This window comes from Motacilla alba, chromosome 13 (assembly GCF_015832195.1).
Source record: "Motacilla alba alba isolate MOTALB_02 chromosome 13, Motacilla_alba_V1.0_pri, whole genome shotgun sequence".
In the NCBI taxonomy this organism is placed as follows: domain Eukaryota; kingdom Metazoa; phylum Chordata; class Aves; order Passeriformes; family Motacillidae; genus Motacilla; species Motacilla alba.
In genome coordinates this window covers 3,758,973-3,784,666 of record NC_052028.1, presented here as the reverse complement: position 1 = coordinate 3,784,666, position 25,694 = coordinate 3,758,973, and the positions used below count along the sequence as shown (strand labels likewise).

The following is a 25,694-nucleotide window of genomic DNA, read 5'->3' as shown; positions in this document are numbered from 1 at the left end:
GATGATTCCTAAACACCAAAGCCAGGCTTCAGGAGCTCCTTTCCTCCTCCCCTCCTAAGCACGAAGAGGAGGCACAAACACATCCTGTCCTCAGGCACAAAAATAAACATTTACCTTCCAAATAAACACTGCTACTTTATTTGGGAAACTTTTATGAAGTCAAAAGGTGACAGAAGTAGCAGCTTTTTTACTGGAAAGGGAGATGCACTAAATTAAAAGCTTTTAAAAAGAATTCCAGCAAAATAAACTGACTTTTTTTCCTACTTTATAATCAACAGAAGTTTGTGAATCTTTGCACACAAAATACTTATGATTAATCAGACCCTTTTCTCCAAAGGTTACAAGTACCATTAGTTTGCTGGGAGCTGCTAAATTAATTGTACTGAAATGAGGCAGTTTTTCAATTAGAAATTGTTGATTTGTAGACTAAAGTAAGGTGGACGTTTACAGGGAAGGTTTTTAACATATTATATACTTCAAGAGAATGAAAACTACATAGAATATTTATTCTTCTAAATTCTCAGATAGTTAATATGGACAAATTGAGCAGCTGGCTTCCTGCCTAAATAAATACAAGAAAATTGTTTGGGTTATTTGGCTAACTGGATTTAAAAAAGCCCAGAAGAAAAACACACATGCGTTTCCAAAAGCAACTATTCCGAATATTTACATTACAAGGCTCTGCATCCCTGCTCACCTCTGAGGAATGGTCATTAACTTACCACCCTTCTCCACCTGAACCACCCCGGGTTCCACCACTCTACACCAAGTCCCAGCCTTTGGACAGCAGCTGGCTCTCTGTGCAGCTGAGTTTGTTCATCGCGAGCAGGACAGGCTCACTCAGCCTCACTGCTCGGCTGGCAGGAGCAGCACAGGCCAGAATTCCCTGCCCCAGGCACCTGCAGCAGAGTTGTGTCTGTGCTTGTGCCGTTTGTCTCAGTACTTCCCCTTTTAATTGCAGCAGGAAAACCGTCTGGCAGCTCTTTGCAGGGGCCAGCTCAGCTAAGGGAGGGTCGCTGATAAGGGGCAGGGACAAAATTCGTTCTTATCTCTCCCTCTGATAATTCTGCAAACAAGGGAGAAGCTGCAGAACTGGGCTTAAAAGTCGGTCTGCCTTTTTAGGATGAGAAAAAAAAACCCAAACAGCTGTACACTCTTTTTCTATTTAAAGACTGACTGAAGCTTTCTGCATCACAAGTTCACTAATAGCAAAAATCCACTCTGAAGTGAAGCTGATGAGCAGGCCTCCTCCTAAAATGCCGAAGCATAAGTCAGAGATGTAATCTCATCTCCTTTTTAAGTTTATATTTACTTTTCTATTTCTCTGCATAATCTCTTTTTGCAGCAAGCAAAGAGGGTTATTTTTAATGTACAGACTGTGTCTAAAAGTGCAGTGATTACCTTCTATCAGATGAAATTACAATTTAAAACATAAATGGGGAAAAAATCTAGCAGCACTTGTATGTAGAATCTGTTTGATACAGATCTATAAATAGTCTGCAAATTTCATAAAATAGACAAGGGAAAATGAATTTACATTAAGGTATACGAAGGAAAATTTTATCTGGCCTTAGATTACTTACAAATGAAGCAGCAAAGTAAAATTTGCACACTCCCTAACCCAGAAGAGAGATGCCATGGTAACTACACCTGTGACTTGGCATTTCTATGGTACAGCCATCGTACATTTCACATCAAGAGTCCAAACTACCATCAGAAAACAAATAACAAATAAATATTGCAACCAAGTCAAAGTTAGGCTAAACAACACTCACAATGGAAATAGCAGAGATAACACACCCCTAGTTTAGAGAACAGATATATTTCTTATATCTGAAAGACAAACTCTTACAGCTTACACCTCAACAGGCAGAACAGGCTCCATGGGGGAACAGCACTTTTTTGTATTACCTAAATATTTTCCCATTTTCACATTTATATGGGAGAACATTTCCAAAAGCAGGTTAGAGTTAAGCCATTAATCAATACTCTAACACTTCTAACACTATAGAAGGAATTCTTCATTTCAGTGTTGCAGTTTTAAAAAGATGCTAAAGTTAATTTAAATTTCTAAAGCCATAGAGATTAATGCTTTGATCAGCCTGTTAAAACAAATTCACATCTATTTTTTATTTTGAAAAGATCAATGTTTGATGTTCTTGCAAGACTCCAGGAGAACTTCCACCTCTAGGAATGCTGACACCTCCAGTCAGTCTTCCCTGAGGAGTCACCACCTCATTCCACACTCAGGTTGTGGAGCTGAAGGAATACCCTGTACCACTGAAGGAATACCATGTACTCAGAGGAAAATCCTACCCCTAAACCCTGCAACCACCCGGAGGAGCCAGAACTCAGATGGAAATGCTCCACAGGAACCCCTAATCACCTGCATGGAGTCAGCCCCACAACCCCACCCAGGCAAGGGAGGCTCTACACAAAACCCACCTCTGCCCCTCCCTGTCACTCACCTCCAAACTCCTCATGTGTTCCCAAAGATTCTCCCCCACACTTAACCAGTATTTCAAGTTAACTTATCTCTGATTTTACACCTACTGAGAAATATTTTCTCATCTGCCACAACAGTTCTGCTTGGCAGGATTTCCCAGTGCCGACTGAGGAACAGCATCACACAGCTCATTCTCATTACCCAAACACACTGGAATGGACAAAGAAAACCACGAGCTTACAGAACTCTAATTTCACACAACATTTACTGAGACATATAGGTTTGTGAGACAATCTTTGCTAGCAAGAAGTCAAATGAGGAAAAAATAACAAGAACAAACCAAAGTTGCAAGGAATTGACAAACTCAATCATTTTATGCAAAGGTGAACAAAAGGTTTCCATAGCTTAAAATGAAGCTTTGGCTTTGTTCAGGAAAAGCAGAGATGGCCAAGCTGTGGAGTACATTTTCTGCTTACAAGACATTTACTGAATACAAGTAATAATCTGAATACAGGACTAAAACCATAAGTACACTTCACCATCAGGCCCAGCCTAGTCGATGTTAATGCTCAACATCAGATAAAAATTCAAATTTACTCCTCAAAAAATGTCCACCTGGATTAGTACAGCCTAGTTCTCTTCCTGTGGCCCAAATATCATTTAGAAAACCTTCTTGTGAATTAAACACTATGTGTCCTTGCTACAGAAGCAGCACTCTTCTCTGAATCCAACACTCACAGTCCCTACTCTCAGGAGATTTTTTTAATCACCTGAGTGAGAGAATTCTGCTCAGAATTTCCTGGGACAGCTTAGAGCCATCTGAGTGCTAAATTCTCCTCCTGATTTGTCTGTCAAAGCCATCCCCAGAATTTTTATGAAACACCTTAGCAAAGCTCCATCTGCTTTGTGGCAAAACAGCAGAACTTCACCAGAAGCACTGTAGCTAAGAACCATTTAGGCTCTAAATCTGCATGTCTACCAGCTCACCTTAATTCAGAATACAGTCACTGGAAATGCACACGATTGACTTGCAGCTCATGATATAAAAGTCTGGGCAAATGCTTTTAGATACCACCCACACACAGAACCCAATTTGTCCATTATCATCATCTCTCCCCCTTTCTGCTGGTTGTTACTTGGAGAGCAGCTCTCAACTGGAACCCTCAGGGACTTTATTTCAGAAGAAATAGAGAAAACCTAGACAAAAATCCAAATAAGGATGTGAGGTGCAAAGCAAAACCCAGCAACGAATCAGCCCCAAGGAAATCAAGGCAACGCTGGAAGACCTTGAAGTAGTATTAAAATAAATGTCTAAAAAGTAAATCTAGTGCATCCTGTTTACAAAAACACAATTCCCTGACTAAGGGGTTGATTTGCCCTGTGAAAATCACTCATTCTCACAATTGAGGAGCTTTTTTCCCATGGTCACTCAACAGCCCTGCTCCACCAGCCTCAGAATGGAAGCTGACTCTGGCCTCTCTTTTTAACGCCCTTTTTTTCCTTTCCCATTGTTGTCCTGCAGGAGAGGGGAGGGATCTCTCTCATTCTGCCACACACTGCTTCTGTTCTCAGAGAATATCCTCAAAGCCACACAAAGTATTTCCCACATTTGCAGCAACTGCTATTGAAATTTAATTACCTTTATCAAGTTTGATATGGAAGTGGGTGATGAACTGCATCACGCAGCTCTGTATGGTTCCAGAACTGATTAAAAATCGTGGCTATTTGGGATGAGTTTGCCATAAACCAGCAGGGTTTGCAGGAGGAGTCTGGAGGGCAGTGACAGCTCAGAGCTGAGCAATGGGGAGGTGCTGCAGGGTGCAACTACAAATACAGCAAGGTGCATACAGGAGAGAAAGACTGCATTGAGACAGAAGCAGATTTGTCTTACTTTTAAGGGGTGCACTACCTGTTTCTATAGGTTTAGTTCTGAGCCCAGCATGGAGTTCCATTAAAGGAGCAATTTATAGTCTCTCTCTGAAGTCCAGTTACTCTTTCCCATTCTCCTTTTAGAAACTTTTCATGATTTTCAAGCCATGTATTTTCACATCAAATGGCTCCTTGAGCACACCTTTCCCTCCAGCAACTGAACCTCAGCACTCTCAGTGCTTGGAAGGCACATTAGTCTGGAAATTTAGCCTGACTTGAACAAGGCAGCAAACAGGAACAAGATGGATGGTTTGCTATCAGAACAACAGGATCTGATCTCTGACAACACAAACCTTGCCCATCAGGAGCTCAGACAGCTCCTTGCAGATAAGTTTCTGGAACATTAACTTCTACACTTCAGTATGTTGACTGCCAGGAGCCAGACCACACAGATCACAGTTGGACAGAGCTTTCTGACTGTGCTCAGTTTTGATAGAGACAATAACTTACCATATTTATGCATTTGTGATTTGGTTTGTGCTGTTCAGCTGTTGCCAAACACAAGCCTGCTACACACATTCCTCCTTAATACCTTCAGGAATCCCAAGAACCAAGTCATCTTCAAAACATGCACGAATACCTCCCATATGGAGATCTTCAAAGACAGAAGATTCCTCACCAGATTCTTTGCACAACTTTCAGCAGTTGTACATTTCCTTTTCGCATCTCTAGCTGATGACAGGGAACAAGATGCCAGTTTTTCCAGGCACAGAAACACACTGCACAGCACTCTCACACCATTCATGCGGTTGTTACAGACCTAACTCTTCCTCCTATGTGAGATCAAAACATTTCACACGCAGCACTACACGAAAAAACATAATTAAAAACATACTTCAAAGTGGCTGTGTCAATCATTATGGTATTCATGCACTCACACTGCAAATTTCTTCTACATATCTGGGCATTTTTAGGCTTTCATCTGGTTTTAAGAATGCTGAAAACTTTGAGAAATTCCTATATGTTTCCAGGTAGCTCTGTTACCTCCCCATCCTTAGAGCATTGTCCCACAATTCATACCTGTTCCTCCCTTCACTTCATCCCCAAATTTGCCACGAGCACCAGTAACATTTTGTCACTGGTTGCCCTGGAAAACACCCAGCACTACAGCATAGCACTGCCTCAGCCTCTGACTCCAGGGTTATGTGCCCAGAGGTTCATGTGGTGACCTCTTAATCCCTGAGCTAAGAGGGTGAGATTTCCTCAGAACTACCTTTGAGGCCCTGCATGTCCCTCTGTGCAAACAGAGTCCTCATGGAGCCGCTGGGGACAGCACAGAACAGACAAGCACTTTGTGCTTATCCATTCCATTTATCCTTTGGGAATCAAACACACCTAAAACCCAAAGTCTCTGGCCAAACCAGACTCAGGTGTCACCCCAAGTGAACAGCTTTATTTCTGGGAAAAACCAGGCTATTACTTCTAGACTTGGTTTAGCTACTGCTGAGTGAATGAATTCTCCTTTAGGAAATTGAGTTCTTTTAAGAGACAACCCATCAATCTTAAGCACTAACAAGAGCCTACTTGACTGCTGACATTCAACCTAACCTTGCAAAGAAATGTATCAAAATCAACCCTGATCCACACTGGATACCTAATATATACTACTTACACCTTCCTAGGTTTGGGTTTTCAGGCAACCCAAATGCATCAGTGTTGTCACCATGCAGACTTAGAATGCTGTCCTCCATCCATATAAACTCTCAACTGGTCAGCAAATAGCCCCACATTTATATCTGGGGCCAAGGCAGATGCAATTCCAAGGTTCCACAGCAGATATTAAGCTTTGTGCCATCAGTCATGGGTGATGCTTCTGATTCCCATTGCTGCAGAGGAGTGGGAGAAGGACAGCTCTGTGTGGGAAAGAACTCTCCATCTAGACAGCATTTGGCATAGAAGTCTGCAAAGCTCTGCTCATTTGCAGTATTATTCTTGAAACACTAACCTGTAAGTGTTCTGCATTTACTGAAGAAAAAGCTTGGATGGATTAATTCAAACAATCAGATTAAAACAGCAAAATATAATTACTGACAGGCAAATTGCAGGGACTCACTTTTAGGGCAAGTTTTCTGTAACTTAAAATAATGTGGAGTTGTATTTACTGAAAGTTGAAACATGTAAGGAAATGAAAAATCAGAAAGATCAACTGGAAATGTCATTAGTATTGTGAGGGAACAAGAAATAAATAAAAGCCCACTGATCAGAAAATAAATCAGAGCACTATGTAAGGCCTGACACACTGTAAGGCTCCTTGGGAAGAGTTTCATCAGCATGTCTGTCGCTTCCAGGTCTGGCACAATCAGCTTTGACCCATCAACTGTCCCTGCCCTGGCTGGCAGTACCCACACCTGTGATCAGGAAACAAGGCTGGAGACCCTCAGGGCTAACCCAGGTCAAAGGACTTGGGGTTTTCTTCTGCCACCCCAGTGGATTCCTCCTCCCTCTGCTGAGCATCCAGAGGAAAAAGTTCCCCAGGCAGCCCTGGGCACCCTGGCACCCCAAAACCACAGCCAGCACGAGGGTCAGGGCAGCATCACTGCCATGGAGACAGAGGCTCCTGCCAGGGGGAACCCAGGCAGTCTGAGCCCTGGGGTGCTCTGCAGGGAGCACCCAGACACCCCACTGTGATCCAGGGCAGGGATCCAGGCAGATCCAGCCTCACCCCAACCCCACTGTGATCCAGGGCAGGGATCCAGGCAGATCCAGCCTCACCCCAACCCCACTGTGATCCAGGGCAGGGATCCAGGCAGATCCAGCCTCACCCCAACCCCACTGTGATCCAGGGCAGGGATCCAGGCAGATCCAGCCTCACCCCAACCCACTGTGATCCAGGGCAGGGATCCAGGCAGATCCAGCCTCACCCCAACCCACTGTGATCCAGGGCAGGGATCCAGGCAGATCCAGCCTCGTCCCACGGGCTGTGGGTTCCCACTGAACCAGGCTGGTTCCCCTGAGCCCACAGGCTGCAATGCTCCAGGAGTGCAGCAGAAATGGGGTGAGCACAAAATGCAAGGGTTTGCCTGTGGTCAGCACCACCTGTCTCGGGTGGCACAGGCTCCTCCACTCTGGCACAAGAGCTGCTCCAAGAGCCCTGGCCCTGTGGTTTGGGGAGCAACCACAGAAGGGCAAAATAAAACACCTCTGTTTACTCACCTGAGGTGAATGAATAGAGGTTTGGCTTGGAAAGCTGCAATGTCCCAGGACCAGGAAACTCCTGCTTGAGTGCCCTCACAAATCACACTCAGCAGGTCAGACCAATACAGCAGGTATTTACAACAGCTTGCCTCACACCAGAAAAATTGAATGGATTTCAGTGTCCTGAGAGTACTCTCACTTGTCCACTTAGCTTTTGGCTCTAATTAGTGTCCTTTCAAATATACTGTTGTTATTTGTTAAAAAAAGGATAAAATACTTTTTCATACTCCCTCAATATGCCACATGATAGCTTTGCATTTAAGATACAGAAAAATCAACTTAAAGTCATTTTGGGATCAGTAATATATAAATACCCTTGATGTAGGTACATTTTATAAGGAGAAAAAAAAATCAGTGCAATTTATGAGAAGATTCTTTTAATCCAAAGAAAAAAAAACTCTGAACAAGTGAGTAGCTATTAACTTTTCAAATTTCCTCAACACCTTCAATATTTGAATGCACTTGGTCCAGCCCTTCTCTGTCCTCAGGATGTACATGTCAGCAACACTAAAATGATGGCATATTTGACACCCAACAAAATCATCTGCTTCTTTGTTAGTTTTGGGTTTTTTTCCCCACTTATATTTCCCCACCCTTTCTTCTTTAAGCAAAGTATGGCAACAATTTGATAGCCCAGCAGTGTTTTGCCCTCCTGAACCCTGGCAATGACCCAGAGAATTTGCTCTCTCTTGCTAATCACAAGTCTGGCTGTGGCCATTTCCCATGACATAGCTGAAATTCTCCAAAACTGGCCCTCTCAGCCTCAATACCCAGCCCATACTGAAACCATTTTCTGCCTCCTGGCTGCCATTCCCTGCAGCCATTCCCTGGCCACCTCTGGCCTTCCAGACCTGCCCACCAGCAGCAGTAGCAGGTGCTCTTATCTGACACACACTTTAAAAGGAAACCAAACTTAAATGTGAGAAATACACTCTGCACGTAGTGAAATGGCATTTTTAAATATTTATCTCAAGCTCATAAACTCAAGGCCTGTTTCTGTTCCAGCCTGGCTGCTGTTCCAGGCTCAGCACCACACATTCTCTTCAGTGGTTCATAAAAACAGCTCCCATTTATTTTATTCCTTTCTATTAATATCGGGAACCATTTTGTCAGGAGCCATAACTCAATTTCTCATCTGTGTCCTTCTATTATGCCACAAAAATTGGGCATTGTAAGTGTTGAAGAAAATTGCAACAAAATTACTTAGATCACTCACTCAGATTTCACCATTTCAAGTTCATTGTGTTTAACCAAAAAATTCCATCAACTTTTCAAGGCAAGGCACAGCTGAACCCTTTGTGTCCTGTCTCTATACCAAGAGACTATTTAATGACTGATTTACAACTGCTGAAAAAACATCACTACTTCAGGAACAGGAACGATCACAATGCAGTCTTTTTAGAATTTACTTATTCTGTAATGACTTCAGACAATTCAAGTAGTGTCTGATTTTCCCAATATTCCCATTAAAACCCAAACCCAGCGATTTTTAATTCTACAAAAACTTCCATTCAAAAATTCCCAAGTATCTCAAGAGCTGGCTATTTATATAATATGCCAATAATACAACAAGCTGAAGGCAAAGAGCAGCATTACTGTAACACTTTTATGGAATACATAATAGTATGCACATTGGTAATCATTTGGGCTGTTGCATTACATGCTGTTTTTATTAAGCATTATTTCCTTGAAAAACAGTCCCAATGTCCATACTAAGAAATGGTTTCCAAGAGCAACTCAGCAGCAGCACAACATATGCAAGGATGGAAAAAAGTACCTACCAAGAGGGTGAGTAAAATGTATGTGTATGTGGAACAACCAGCACACAAAGATGTTTGGCTACCTACAATGAAATAAATCACCAGCTCTTAACACCAGTGCTGTCTAACAGTAAACTAACCCATACAAAGTTACTTAATTCAAAATGCCATCCAATCCTCTAGAATCCAAGCTGTTTAAATTATACACTTAATTCAACAACTGAAAATCCAATCAGGACACAGAGTCTTGCCCACCACATTCCAAAATTCCTTGCCCTTATCAGGTAATTTTTTGCCTTATTATCTAATAATTAATATTTTCTAACAGGACTTTAAAAAAAAAAATCAGTCCATGTACTCAGCTTATAGTCACTGGAGCAATGTCCTTCCATGCAGGATTTTTATTGCCTACCACAGTTTGAAATGTTGAGCAGAACAATGTCAGATTTCCAGGAGAGGGACTGTGCACACACCTGAGTGAGGTCAGTGCAAAGAGACACAGTCAGAACCACCAGGAATGCAGAATTTAAGCCCCAGCTGCTCTCCTGACTCTGTAACTTGGTGTATAGATATAGATATTCATGTATCCATATATCTATGGTCCACAGAACATGGCCTCTGCTGTGCAAAGGCAACAACATAAGACAGAGCTGTATTTTTTTTTAGTTGTCTGATTTCAGTTTTTTTTGGTTGGGTGGGGTTTGTTTCAACAGTCAAGAGAAGTTCAAAAGGACTGTGTTTCTTCCCAGGGGTTTCTAATGACGGCCTTTGCTGCCAGTGCTGATTTCAGGCAGTTAAGCAATGTGTGCTTGCAGAGCCTCCAGAGCTGCAGGAGACGGGCAGGCCTGGCCCAGCCCAGGGACAGCTCACCCTGATCACTGCAGGACCAGCACCTGCATCAGGCATCCTCACCCAGCTCCTCTGGCCATGGCTTAGCCTGGAAAAACCCAAAGTGCCACAAAATCCTCCTCCAGGCTGGCAGATGCCATTTCTGGCTCCCCTTTGCAGTATGTGGATCACTCTTCTGTCCTCCAACATTTTTACAAGTGAAATAAATGCTACCAATCTTTTCACACCTACACAAAATTCTGCAAAAAAGAGCCATAAGTCCCATAAAAAGTCTCTAAATGTGTTTTAGCAAGGGATGATAGCTGACAATAAGGAAAACCCCCCACATTTTCCATCCTTTCATTCAAATATTCGTGTGCCTAGGGGTAATTCAAAGGAATAAGAGCACTGCACATCATCTGTAATTTCTACATTTTCTCTTAGGAATTACGAAGTGCATAACCCTCTGAAATGTTAATCAATAATGTGCTAGTCTCAATAATCTCAATAATCTCAATAATCACTACATGGTAAGGAGTGAGATGTATGGAGTCATGAGAAGTTACTGTGCAAAGTGTGTACTCAATTACTAGCAATCCCTTCAGAATGACAAAGTAGAGAATAATTTAATAATTAAGTAATTAAAGGTAATTATGCTATCTGGAATTATTTAAGATGCAGGGCTATGAGGTGATGTCTGTCTTCAGTCTGTGAAACTATAAAATGAGGAACCTCTAAATAATATTATATGGCTCTAATCAACTCACAAACTGAATTTGTCTTTTATTACAAAAATAAAATTAAATCAGAAAAAACATTTTAAATTTCTCATTATTTCTTCAAAAATAAATCTTCCTAAAGCTGAAGTACTTGTCTCATCCACATAGTTAACAGTTACTTCACCTATTACCTGTCCCTGGCTTGGCAGTTTCCAGAGCATAAATCATTTCTTTGGCCAACTAGCCAAGAACTCCAAACTAATTAATCTGCATAACACAAATGTCAGATTTTGGAATTTCTGTTTTAATATTTTGTATACAGATGACTGCCAGAAAAACTTACAAAAAAACATTTTTTGGAAAAAAAAGAAGAAAGCACTACTTGAAAAAACCCTTTTGATTAACACATTTAAGTAAAAGTTTATAATTCAGTAACTTCATTGAGTCAAGTTGAGCCCTTCTGAAGACACTTTTAACAAGTCCTTCCCTTCAGTGTCAGAGGGAAGCATCACCAGTATCACTATGCAAGAAATAGTGTTGTCTTTTCCTCAGCTGGAGCTTCACCAAAAGTTGCAAAATCATGAAATGATTGGTTGGGCCCATTTGAATCTTCACACACAAACCCAATCTGTGACACGGGCATAGTGCTGCAGCAGCCTAAAACATGCCTGAAATTCAGCATAACCCAGTGCTCATTCAGACATCATTTCCTTTTAACCACTTTTTTTAAAAATAGCTGGGATTTTTCTGTAATTCAAATAGATTGCTGATGTAGAAACATTACCTTAGAGACTGTTTGGAAATAAATTCGAAAATTAAATCAAGATCATCAGATTAAGATGAGAAAGAGAACAAACCTTTTCCTGTAGGTGCAACCTGAAACTAAGTTAATAACATTTAAATTGTAAAGCTATGTTCTTAGATAATGGGAGGTTGAGCCCAAAGTGCCCTTCTGGAGATTTTACTACTGGATGTGAACACAGAGCAGGCCAGTCCTGAAATCCCTCCTCCTGTAGGAAACCTGGATCTCCATCCATGCCAAATCCACTTAAAAACAGGATCTTGGGAAGGAAAACCCTGAGAACAGGAGCCAGTTCCACTGTCCTCCCTTTTTCCTTCTCACACTGTTTTCAAACAGAATCTCTTTGCCTGTGCTGCACAATGACCCCAGCACAGGCACTCTTGTTTTCCAGGCTGGTTCTAAGCAAAGCAGAAACCAGACACATTCCAAGAGGGATAAAGAGAGTAAGTTCCTCCCACAAGAAGGTGCAAGATGATGAAATGCAAAAACACTGAATACTAAAGCACATCCTACCTCTGAAAAGGACACCAAAGTCAACATTAAAAGTGGATCCAAACAGCACAATTTAGGGTGAGACACAGCTAAAATTTACTTTCCTCAGCAGCAGTTCATCAGTTCTGGCTCCTGATGGTTTTCCAGGGTTGTGGGAGTTGAAAACCAACATCTCATACTCTAACATCCTGATGATGAGCACAATCTTGCACCTCTTAGGCACAGGCTCTTCCAGCACCCACAAACCCTGTCTACTACATTTAATCTTTCCTTCTGAATAGAAGAAAGACAAAAAAAGAAAAACTCCACAGTCTGGCATCCCATCCACAGTATCTGCCAAACCCTGAACCAGCTAAAAGCTTCCAAGCCCTAGCATTAAATACTGCAAATAACATATTTAACCACAGAATACTTCAGGTTGTAGGGGACCTCTGTGGTCATATGGTTCAACTTCCCACTCAGAACACAGCCAAGTGCTGATGAGGTTAATATGCTCCATTCTTTCTTATATTGTGTTGTATATATATTCTTGTATTTCTGGCAAGAAAACCAGAAAAATCTCCTACAGGAGAAAGAAACAAACGGGTTGGCTACCACAATGCTAAATACGAAAAACTTAAAAAGCAGGCACATTAGTGGGGAAACAACTCCTAACAAGCTAGTGACTGCTGATCCAAGACAAGCCACTGACTATTTCTACAGCTAACCCCCCCAACCTGTGCAGATGAAGGCAGTTGTGGAAATTTACTTAGAAAAAACCTCAGTGAAGTATCTAAGCGCTGCATAATTTAAGAAATGCAGTTCAAAGTTACACAGAAGCATTGTCACTGGCCATTCAGCACAGCAGCATCCCCAGCAACCCTCTGGCTCCTGAATATTCACTGGGAGCTGCTAGAGCTTGTTTCTTTATGAATATTGGACATTTTCATACAGAAAAATTGCTTCCCCTCAGTATTTAACTGTGTTAATCTTTCGGGTCACCGTACGTAAGGGAGAGGCCAGGCTGAAATCCCAAAGAGCAGCTCACTCTGGAATTCGTCCTGCCAATCTGACACTCAAACACTGGGGCACACACACAAAAATGCCTTAGAAAGTCTCTGCCAACTCAACTCCCTCCTCATTTTCAGGGCAAGGCTACAGAGTCAAGCCAGAGTGACAAGTCCTCACTTTTCCATATTGTGTGGCATGTTTAATATGCCCTAAAGGAAGAGGGGAATCCTTTTCTCCTTTTCATTTCACCCTTTAGCAAGCAAGGACTCTCTCAAGTGAATTTAGAGAAATGAAAAAAACAGACTGGTAATAAAGAAGTCTCAACTTTTAAAGGTATATCATTTACACTTTCCATAAAACTGCATTTATTTACAAACCCTAACTACAAAGTGAAAAACAGTCTAGCTGATATTTTTGCCAAGTTTGACGCCCGACACATGGCCTGTTGTAAGCCACAGCTATCCACAGGCCGACCCAGCAACTGGCCCTTTGTTCATGTGCTTATTTAAACACAATGAAATGGGTTTACCTCATTAAAGAGGAGTTGGAATAAGCTCCAGCTGCATGGGAGTGAGGTGGTCCTCATTTTTAAAAACCAGCAATGCCATTTGGGAAAAATAGAGCAACAAGCAGTGAAGAAAAATAATTCCCTTCAAGCAATTGAAATGCCAGTTTTGAAGATAAAATAGTGCAAAACCCGAGGCCAGTAAAAAAGAAACATTGTTTTCCTTTGAAGTTCACCACCAGCTGGGGCAAGAGGCATGTTGCATTCCCCAGGCTTATGGGAAATTTGTTTTCTGTCCTGTCAGGAAAAAAATACCATGGTCCCTCTGGAGCCTGCAATTACTGATGCATGTAAATTACACTTTATCAAAATACTTTACAAATGTTGCCTTGAAAGTCCGAAGTGAGCAGCCACCTGAGCAATGTCAGCCTGACTCTGCTCCTGTCAGAGGCAGGGACTCTCTGGACCACAGCTGAGCATTCCCATCCCATGGGAAACACCAGAACAGCCTCACTGAGATGCCTGGCTCGCACTGGGATGTGCCATCGTGTCCTCCCAACAAACCCAGCAAAGGACACGGGTTTAGGGGTTTTATTGCAGCCAGCCCAGTGGCAGGCTCTGTCCCAGGGCGGTGCTTCCAGTGCAGCCCTTCCTACAGCAGGAGCAACGGGAGGCCTCTGGAGCCAAGGAAGGGGAGGTGTTTAAGAGAAATACCTCCTGTAGACCAGCAAGTTCTGGGATCAAATAACACCAAGACACTGCAAAGGCTGCCACTTCTGCAGAAAAAGTCCTAATAAAAAACCTAGCACAGCATCAGCTCTGCTCCCGGCAAGGGATTCCAAGGTATGGGGTTAATCGAGTAATTACTGGGGAAAAGTAGAGCAGGGTAGAACAAACTCAAGGTGAGAAAAGCAAAAATTCCATCCAGTGCTTTTGAACATACAGTCACTTAGTGCATATGCTTGTTGTAAAGAAATCAGTTTGGGGCTCAGAGACTGAATATCCCAGCGCACTCAGCAACCCTCTTCACTCCCAGAAAGGACAGCAAGGCAGGGCTGGCTGATTTTTCATTTTTCATCTGATTCTCATGATTATCAGAACTCACAGGCAGTTCTGTTGCTGTGGCTGTCTGGCAGGACACAGGATTATTCTCTCAACAAAAGAAACTAACTGTATAAGAATAATATTTGGTTTCATATTGGATGCTTTTCTTGTCAGCATTTTTCCCCTCACAGTTCACCGAGCACTGATGTTGTACCATGCATGGAAACCATTCAAAACATTAAACTTTACATTCCTTCATAGATCAGTAGGAATGGACTAAATTCATATCAGCTGTTTCCTGAAGAAAACATTTCATAGATGTCTTTAGCAACAGCCCATCAGGAGTTTAACAGAGCAAAGCAAAAGGCAGGTACTTAATTTCAAATATGCTTCAGTCAATTTTCTCAATAGTATTTGCATTTTCATAGTAGAAAATCTCAATATTCAACAGTGGCAATTACAGTATATTTGACTAATCTCACTAAGTTCCAAAGTATTATATAAGGGAAACATTAAAAATCAGCTCATGGACTTTGTGTAACACATATGCTGTAACTTTTTGTTTTCAGTGTGTTACACTGAGTGAAGAAATAAAAGCAGTTCAAAGGCACACCTTGTACAACATCCTTGCCTCAGCCATGAGAGCAAGCTGATGATAAACCAGCCTTGCCAACCTATTCTCATAGCACTGTAACATTTAATGACTTGCACGGGTTATTTTAATTTTGTTTCATGAATATTTTCTACCCTTGTAAGTTTTACGGTGCAGCCGGCACTGGGGACGTGGAGCTGTGTCAGGCTCCAGATCAAATCCCCTGGTTCAGCTTCTGACCCTCCTGACAGGCACACACACGCCCCAGGCTACAATCCCACGGCTCTCCCAACTGCAGGGACTGGAATCAAAATGAAATCCTGGATCATTTATGACTGTATTTCAAAAGCAAACCCAGTGCATTTAAAAGTAATAGCAGCTTTCATTTTCAAGACCTTTAAGTGTCTGAAATACTTTAAACAGGCATGGCCTGTTACCCCTGTGAAACACATGGAAAAGCTCCCGAAAGCCTGACTTAAACTTCCCGTTGTACACATTGCAGATTTCAAGAAGAAAACCAAATGATAATTAAAACACAGAAGTATTTAGCCTTGCATCATTTTACCCACCAAACCCTTAACTCATGGGGCACTCTGACTGGGCAATAAATCTCTGTAGGTAAATCAGGGTTTTGCTGCCATGAAAAACCAAGAGAACTAAAGCCAGAAAACTGCTGATGGGAAATGGCCTTTTCTTTCTAAAGACACTGATGGAAATCAAGACTTCCCATACAGCACTTGTAATTTAACACTCATTAGTATCTCTGCACCAATGATCATGCCCCCTACTTCTACCATACACACAGACTAAAAGAAATTCTCATTATCTGCAACATATTTCCAAAGTGTTTGAAAGGACTTTTACAAGACGATGAATGTAAACTCCTCTCTGGCCTCAGGATGACAGTCTATTATGGAAAGCAGCAGAAATATTTACATTATCATTATGATATTTTTCCTGTTGCGTAGATGAGATGTCTGCACTTCAGGTCATCAGTTCAATCTGTTCCTACGTTCGCTTTGTGTGAGGAAACTGCCTCAGTGTGAAAATAATGCCAAATGCATTCTAATCTCTGTTCACCAGAAGGAAAAGACAGTCATATTCACTCTGCATTGTCTCCTAGTTGCAGTAATGACAATTTACAAGTGAATTTCCCACTGCTCATTCTAACCATGGACAACATTCCAGCAGCTCTGAAGCCCTGAACACTCAGGAAAACACTTTTCAGCTTTTTCAGGGCACAGCCAAAGGGGAAAGGCAAAAACATTCACATAGCAACTAATTGATTCAAAGGAAGTTTTCAAACAAGAAAAGCAATATCCATATCACAATACTGAGTGCAAGTACACCGTGATGTGCTGAGATTTGCTGACTAGCTCTAATGGTAAGGCCAAAAAAAGCCACATTAACAAAGCAAAGGCAGTAAATCTGACCCTGACAAACTTCGAGCTGCCCAGACTATCGGGGTTATCCAGTTTCCGGAAAAGAAACTGCCTATAAACCATCAGGTCAGAATCCCCCAGTAATAATATACCTGTGATACAACCTAATGAATCTCCAGCTGCAAACCCACAGCCATTCGATCCTCCGTCAGGCTCGAAAGCAGCCCGTGAGTGCCACAGACAAATCCACCCTGCGGGGGCCACCAGCAGCAGCAGCTCCCTGGCCCTGCCACCACCACAAATCAAACCCCAGGAACCAGAACCCAGCACTGCAGGGAGCTACAGCACTTGGACTGCTGCTCACAGAAGCAAAAACGCCCAAATTCTGAAGACTAATCTAAACCAGCAAGCCAATAATGCCCACCCACAACTGCTGTGTTTTGAGACATAGCAGCTCAGTCATGTGGAAGCCCTGGTAACCAGAAGCTGTCACTGGTTTTCCCCCATTTAAACTCATCACTCTGAGGACAGAAGCTGAAGGCAGTTAATAAGGACACATTTCAGAGCTGGCAGAGCACGCACAGCCACCCCCAGAACCCTCATGTGCAGCTCTCCAGGTGCTGACTGACCATGGAGCCCCCATCCAGCTGCCCTTGCTGGGACTCGTTCAAAGCAGCAGCAGATTCTGCAGGAGTTCAGAAAAGCCTGATTTTGCTAAGCACCTCCAGGATCTTCTCAAAAAGAATCAACTCTAATGGGAATTAATGTCTAATTGTGAGCACACACTGAATTTTTCAGTTGTTTGATACTGAGAATATGGCAAATTTTAAGAAGCATCAGAAACTACTTACAAGGACTCGATGCAAAACCATGAAGTGGACTTAGTGAGCTCACAAGGCTGCTCTTGGTGTTAGCATTTTGCTGTTCAGGATTGCTTTGAGCAGCCAGTTACAGTATATTAACAGTATTTTAATGTTCTATCTCCAAGCCATGTGATTTGAAACTTGAATATATCTGAGAGTGCTTTAAAAACCCCAAGATTCAGGAAAGTGGGCACCCAGCAGCATGGCTAAGGCTACCAAATAATTATCAAATACTTAAAAGGCAAATTAATCCCACTAATTTGGAGCCTCCTGATTTCTTGAGCTGAATATCAGTGAAAAGATGTCACCCTTCAAGTAGCAAAGGAAAAAACATTGGAAATGCAAGGCAGTAGTTACCCAGCTAACACAGTAAAACAACTTATTTCCAAAGCAGACTTAAGCTTAATCTGCATGTGTGGCATTTCTTCTGGAAATGTATAATCCTTTGCCACAAACTCCCTTAAATAGCTTTGTAATAAGATGACCTGATCACAGAAGTTGGCAATAGAAGCCTCCTTAGAAGGGAGACGCCACTAAAACCCAGCAGTAATTTCCACAGAAAACACCCTTTCCTCCCCAGTCGTGCCTGTTTCCCCTAAGAGGGGAAACAAGACATCTGCACACTATCATTTCAAATAACCAATTTCACACAGGGGAAAAAGGCAGCGCTGAGGAGGAAGCCTTCTGGCTTTTCAACATGTTCTCCTTTGTTTTCTACTCTCAAAATAATAATAAGTTTAAAGTATTTTATATTTTTAATTATTCTTCTGCACTAATTTAGACAGAAGGTCCTTAGACCCTTCAAATAAAATTGGTGTGTACTTGTATTAAAAAACAAGGTTAAATACATTATTCACAAGCAGAGCCCAAAAGAAGATGTAGAATGACTTCAGCTTGATAAATGGTGTAAATGTCATCCAGCTATCTGCAGCACAAGCCCCTGACCTAATGCACATTTTCCCAAGCCAGAAGTGCACCCCAGAGACCAGCAAACACTTACTGTAATTATTTACTGTCTTCTGAAAAGAGCTGCTGTGATCTATACACAGTAAAACTACAATTATTGGATGTGGATGAAGCCACAAAAACACCCTGTTACAAGCCCATGCTCTTTTGTCATGGCAACACCCTAACTCAAACTCCTGCAACAATTGAATTGTCAGGATCCTGCTTTCATGGGAAATGATAATGGAGCTCTGAGGCAGCAATCTGGGAGAGCTTTCTTTCTAGAAAGAGAACAAACAGAGAAATAAAGAGGACACTAAGAAAATGTATGATCTGGTTGCTTTTCCAAGCACAGCTTCTAATGACACCCCCAAGATGAAAGAGGCTGAGTTTGACCAGGAGCTGTGGTTTGATGGTCTGAGCTGGCTGAGGATGGGGCTGGAGAGGAGGGGTTACAAGTGACACCTCTCAGAGGGCTTCCAGCAGCAAATCCTGGGCAAACCACAGCCATGTGCAGCAAGCCCCTGGCTACAATAAATATCTGAGCTACACAGGAATCAGAGGAAAGCAGACATTGAGAAAATCTGACACACACTGCACTCATCCAGTCCCAGGCAGGAGGCACTGACTCACCTGGGCACTGCAGCACAGCAATGTCCCTCAGGGAAGGTGAGAACACCTTCATATTTACATCTAACCAGGGCAGCTTCTTAACTAGAGCACTAACTAAATAGATCCAGCTGATTCTACCAGGAATTATCCAAGGAAAGTACTTACACAAAATCAAATGCACACACTGCACACACACTGATATATTAAGGAAGTGAACAAGTCAAGGAAAGAGATGGCAAATAGCAATTTCTAAAAATAAAACATTGCCCTGCTGTGATTTCATTGTCAATAAAGTTAATATCCCCGAGTCAGGTCTGCTTTGCCTGTGACAGACACTGGTCAGGCATCTCTCCCTGCTCTGATCTCACCCCACAAGCCTTTCATTATATTTTCTCTCCCTGCCCAGCTGAGAAGAGCAGTGACAGAGCAGCTTTGGGCAGCAGCGTCCTGCCAGGGTCAGCCCAGCACACAGCCTAGCCATTCTGGGATTCTGCTAAAACTGAATATTGCCTCTTTTTAAGGCTACTCACGGAATTTGCAAAGTCTGCTGCAAGTACCTACTCACTATTTTACCCATCCATCAATCAGCTTTCAAAATATTCCACTAGAGAAGAAATAAGCATCCCACTGATCCAGCTCTGACAAATCTCACAGTGCTGCAAATACTTCCACCATGTTAACAGCATGGAACTCGTTACAGAATGGCTGTTCCTGATACTGAGAGCAAATGCCATTTCATTAAAACAAATAACTTGTCTATGTTTCCATGCTATTTAAACCTACTTCAGAAATAACTGTAAATGAATATGATAAAACATTGGAACACCACGAGTAGAAAATATAAACACAAAGGTATTGGGCACGCTCAGCCATGGACCCAAACTGTCCCAGATCAGGATCACAGGGCTCTGCTCCCACACTGAGACACTCGTTTTTGGAATAAAATCTAGATTCTGATAGTACTCAAAACTAAACAAATTCATTTCAGAGTCTAATGGTGCTCCCATTATCCCGATATTGTGGTGTCAGATTTCAGTATCTGAGTTTCCAGAGCCTGGTTTGCACAGTCAAGCGACAGCTAAGACAGTTCATTAAAAGTAAATAGACCTAACAAATGGTCCATGGCTATAAATTTGGTACAGGCATTAATTCTCACTGCAAGACTTGAGTTTAGAGCCCTTTTAAGAGGTTTTTTTCACACACACAAAGGAGCTTTACCATGACTACTTAGCAGCTAGCCTGAGGTCCATAGGCTTCAACAATGAAACAAATATATTCTTACATGACAGGGTGTTTGTGGGAAAATGAGCTTGTTTCCCCCCTTTGTTTTCAAGGATAAATAAGTATCTCATGGACCCCTAGAATACTTGTTTTTTTTAGTGAAAAGCAGATGCACTACAATCATTTTATACACCAGATTTGCATACAAAGAAAACAGGATCCAAGCAGGCACAAATCTTTGCTTACAACCTTTGTGGATAAATTTCACAAGTTGTTTTGGATATAAGAAAATAATTGACTTAGAATCCAAATCTAGTTTCATAGCTGTTAAATTACATGTTTCATTTTATTATACTTTTTCTGTTCATTTAATCACTTGTATTAAAAATACCTGTTCCTTTTGGATAGATATTAGTAAGTATCTGAAACTATTAAAAATTATCTTTCATGCTTTTATTTCTCAATTCATTTAAAATGTCTTTTCCTTGATTCAGTTTTCTCATTAAAAGTGCCTGCATTTTGAATTATTAGATAATTATCCCAGATAAAACAGTTGAGAAGCTTTAAAACCTAGGCAGTGAAGGCAACAGAGCAATGAGAAACATTTCCACTAGAGAATCCAATCAAGGGCTCACTCACCATTCCAACTTAAACTTAAAACCCTTATCTAAACCAAAGCAAACAAAATCCATGAGTCTCAAAGCCACTCTTTCTAGAAGAAAAGGCTCAAAGCCTTATGAGAAACTCGTTTTGTGGGACGCCTCACATTCCATTTAAGGTTTATTTCACTATATATATTCCTGCTTGTAATATCAACCAGATGTGACAACGAAGCCCAACCAGCCCTGTAAAAGATGCAAGGATATCCTGAAGCTCAGAATTTAGGAGAGGCTTGGAGAAAAAAGCCAAAGGTATCTGGAGTTGAAGTGAGGGTTGAGGTTATAATCTGAGAAATATTCTGAATTCAATTTCAGTAGTTATCAGAAAGGGGATTGCAGTGGAAATGCATCGTGCATGACCTGGTGACACACATGGGGACATCAGGGACAACAGCACTGCTGTCCCAAGCCATGTGCACAGGGAGCAGCACGAGAACCCCCAGGTTGGTCCAGCAGCTTTTCAAGCACATCATGGACATGAAAACAGGTTCTACATTCTGACTGCCAGCAGCAGCAGGGCTGAAGAGATTCTGGTGATACCAACCTACAGAAACAAAGTTGGTTCCTCCAGTAAAGCCCCAGGTTTCAGCCTGGCTGACAGAACACACAGAAAAGCCCTCAGTTCCTTTTTCAGCCTTTAACTACTCCTGAAACAGGGGTCCTCCCCAAAAACCCTCCAGCGCACAAAATTCCTGCATGTTTAAGGAGATCAGTCCCTCCATCTTCACCAAATTTTAGCCATGATAATAAATATGCTCAATTTTCATACTCTCATGAAGCAACCAAACTTAGAATGTTATCTTTCTATTTAGCTTTATCTTAGAAAAATTCTAGCTCCTACCTTCATTAACAAAGCCGTGGACTGTTACCTCCACTGCATGCCTGCTGGAGAGGGCAGCTTCAGAATCACAGAATTCATCTCTGTTTCCTTCATAAACAAGAGCAGGAGCTCTCCAGTCCAATGAATAAACCCAAATCTTACAACCCGGACATACTGCACCAAAATTTACTTCTTGGAAATTTTGCATTGTTTCAGCTATAGCAAGTTTACACAATTAAAATTTTGGACTTTCTATTTTATGAGGATTATAATTATTAAGAAAATAATGGAGTAATGTCTGAGTAGCTCAGAGTCAAGAGCTGGAAAATATGGCAGCAGAAGTACTACAGCTATACCATGGAAAATTAAAATTAAGACCAGCGTTATCTACAATTTTAATGTTCATTTAAATTCACTGCTCGTAAATTCCACACAATCTACCACACCCCTGCATCAGCCTGTCTTATAGATTTTTTTTCACTGTTTTTATGCCCTTTCATCACTTTCTCAGCTCTGCTTTCTTCTGGAGAGGCTGGGTCAGAGCAGCTGCAGGGAGGAATGCAGGCACCACTGCCCCTCCACTCAAGCATCTGAGAGCAGAGGGGCACTGCTGGATTCAGACAAGTCAGAGCAGAAGCAAGAAACAACAGCTCTGAATCTACCAGCAGTGGGACCAAGAGAGTAACATGAAACAATAGAGAGCAACCATATATATGAGTGGGTGTATTTTTACAAATGCTAGTAGGAAGCAAATTTTTCATTCTTATCCCATGACGGAAAAACACGCAACCAAACTACCCTTGGAACTGTAGCAGTTCACTTGAGCTAAGATTTATTTGCTTATAATACACACTGTATTTATATAACACTTGTATCTTCAAAAGAAAAAGCGAGTTTCTTCTGACAAACAGTGTTAAAGTGATCTATCTAATGCACTGCTCAACAGTAAGCAAGACTGAATGAATGTCAGTGAATAAAGACAAATGTTCCGACAGCACCCGTTGGGAGGCATTACAGAACACAGCATTCAGATTAATCACTCCATTCTATGGAACTTTATTACAATCTTTATATTCTAAAACCAAAATTATTGCCCTTGCTGTTAAGGGCTATAATGTGTCATGATTACATGACCTACTGAAAAGCACACTCTGTGGTACTCAGCAGCCTCAGCTACTTTCACTTCAGTTCCTTGTGCGAGGTTCCTGAGGACAGATGCACACAAGTTATCAACACACACAGCATTCCACTGAAACCACAAATTACCAGAGAGTTCCTCTCATGACATCCAGGTACAATGAGACCACTCACAGAGCAATTTTCAACAAAGCTGGAATTTGTGGAGATCCAGGTAAATTCTATAAAAGCTTTTCTCTGGAAAGCATCATCATATCCTTAGAGAAGCAATCCACCTAAAGCGAGTCTTCTAACAAATAAATACAACTGGCACCAGATCCAAAGACCAGATCAAGGTATCTGCAATTATGTCCCAGCTCACACTTTATACTCAAGCAGAGTTTGAAGATGTAAAATTTCAAAACCATGCAAAGAACATTAGGAAATGCAACCAAATTGTCCAGCTCAAGCAAATCCATTCAGCAGATATATCCTAGGGAACTCAGAAGTCATGACAAAGCTTGCAAAACAAGTCCAACAAAGATTTTTCCAAGCAGATTTTAAGACTAAAACACATCTACAGCTTATATTTTTAATATATTTTTTTACATCTGCAGAATAATGGCAGTGACTTGTACAGTTTTTCATGAGCAAGTTTGGGCAACACATTTCATTAGCAAATTTCTTCAAAATTTCAGTTTCATTTGTTGCACAGCACTTTTCAGCTTGTCTCTTTTAAACTCAAACCAAGATCCTACTTCTTTAAAGTCATCTGATTCCAAAATTATACTGCACTATCACCATGTGGTTTGTATTTCCACAGGAAGAAAAATTTACTGTCTAAATGGTTTGATTGCACATCGATGCATTAAAACCATTATAAAATCCCCACATGAATGGAGAACTTTTTAAGCCACCCTGTAATAACTTCCCAACTTCACTGACCAAATCACAAGTCTTAGGATCTGATTTTCCATCAACAAACAGAAGAATTAAAAGATCAGTTTTCCAAATTTCAAAAAGCCAGTGCAGACCGTGAGTTTAACTTCAGCAGGATCCAGAAAATTATTTTGAACAGTTTTGACTACTGCTTTAAAAAGGCAGGTGACTCTTATGTGATTGTAACTATGCAGGCACCTACCCACCCATTTTATTTTTTTACACTTTTTAAAAATACATATTTTGTAAATCATCCAGTTATTGTTCTAACACCACCCTCTCCCTCCTCCCACCAAAACCAAATAATGCCAAGTTCATGATATCCTTCTCTTGCTGTTGAAGTGGGCCTTGATGCCATCTAAACATTTTCTAACACAGTTTTTTTATTTCAAATTTAAAAATTATTTACTTCTCCAAAATTTCTCCTCTTCCTGCCTGACGAGGCAGCAGCCATAACTTTGCTGATTTATCTGGCAAAGCCTTGACTCACTTCAAAAGATAATTTTCCAAACTAAAGAATTTGTAGCTACCCCCGTTATTTTAAAATAAGTATATTCACCCTCTCTTTGTGGACACCTAGCCTGAACCACATACGTGAACCTGGCACTTTCCATGGCTTCTGTAGCTCTACCGACAGAGTTCAAAATAAGTCACCTTGACGTCATCCTGGTGAATAGATGAGGAACACGAAAATTCTGTGGTTTCTCTTCCCTCTGATATTTATGTCCTACCAAATTACAACTGCACACAAGCAAATATAACACATCCCCTAAAACACCCTTACTAACTGGCAGCTTAATATCACAGAAATTAAACCTCTCGCCGCAGTCAAAACACAAACATGTGAATCTGCACAACAAGGGACATAAAATAGAAACACACCACAGAAAAATAAATCAGGTTATACTTACAGCCTGGTTAACTTCTGTGTGTTCTGGAAAAGCAGCTCGGGAAGAACTTGCAATTTATTCTTGTTCAGACGCCTAAACAGTTATAAACAGAATAAAAAAATAGATTAGATTATCTTCCAGTTGAAGAAGTTTGTTCTATTATGCATAAACACATGAAGCTCCCATTGCATTAAACCTCATGCTGTGAATCTGCCACTGGATGCCTTGTGCATTTTTTCATACAGGAGCCCAAACTGTGCCATCTGTAGAGCACCTGCCCACATCCACGAGGTGGGGAGTCAAGGGACAGGCACCACAAAGTTTTAATATGGATGAGTACAAAAACTTGACTTCTAAATTTTCCTCTGGATGCCTACTGAAAATCGTACATTCAGCTCACTCTGCTTCAGGAACAGCTGCTGGCAGGAATCTGGATTTTCATTCTTCTTCAAAAAATGTAGGCACAGTAAACTCAGTAACTTGACCAACCAAGATTATTCCCAGATTAGCCATTATTTCTGTAGTATACATAATTGCTTTTTTAAAAGAATTTTCTTGAAACTTCAATTGGAAAACCTGAGCACTGTTGTAGAAAATATGAACATATGGGTAACCAGATGACTACATGGTGATTTGAAATAGAATATTAATTCTGAAGATTCTTCCAGGAACATTTTAAAGAACAGATTAGTGTTTATACATTAGTCCCTTTTACTCACTCACTATACAAGTTTTTACTCTGGTGACAACTTGCCAGTTTTTAGCAAACAACCATTCCAAGCAATTCCAGCCCTGTAACTATAAAAAGCATGAGCCTCCTCTCCATAAAATGTGTGACAGCCCTGCAAAATCTGCAAGCACTTCTGCTTGTAAAACACAATCCTGTTCTTCAATTCTTTTTCAATGAAAAGTCACCTGCTCTCACAGTCCTAATGAATGCTATTT

General features: G+C 41.3%; 1 protein-coding gene across 3 annotated transcripts in view; it reads right to left on the bottom strand.

The window, feature by feature from the left end:
* The window catches only part of SLIT3 (slit guidance ligand 3), a 475,720-nt gene that overhangs the window by 406,591 nt on the left and 43,435 nt on the right, over positions 1-25,694 (bottom strand). For all 3 annotated transcript variants that reach the window (XM_038150223.1, XM_038150221.1, XM_038150222.1), the window contains one exon: positions 24,771-24,842. In XM_038150223.1, the coding sequence (XP_038006151.1) occupies positions 24,771-24,842 (72 nt within the window). The remainder of the gene's footprint in view (positions 1-24,770; positions 24,843-25,694) is intronic.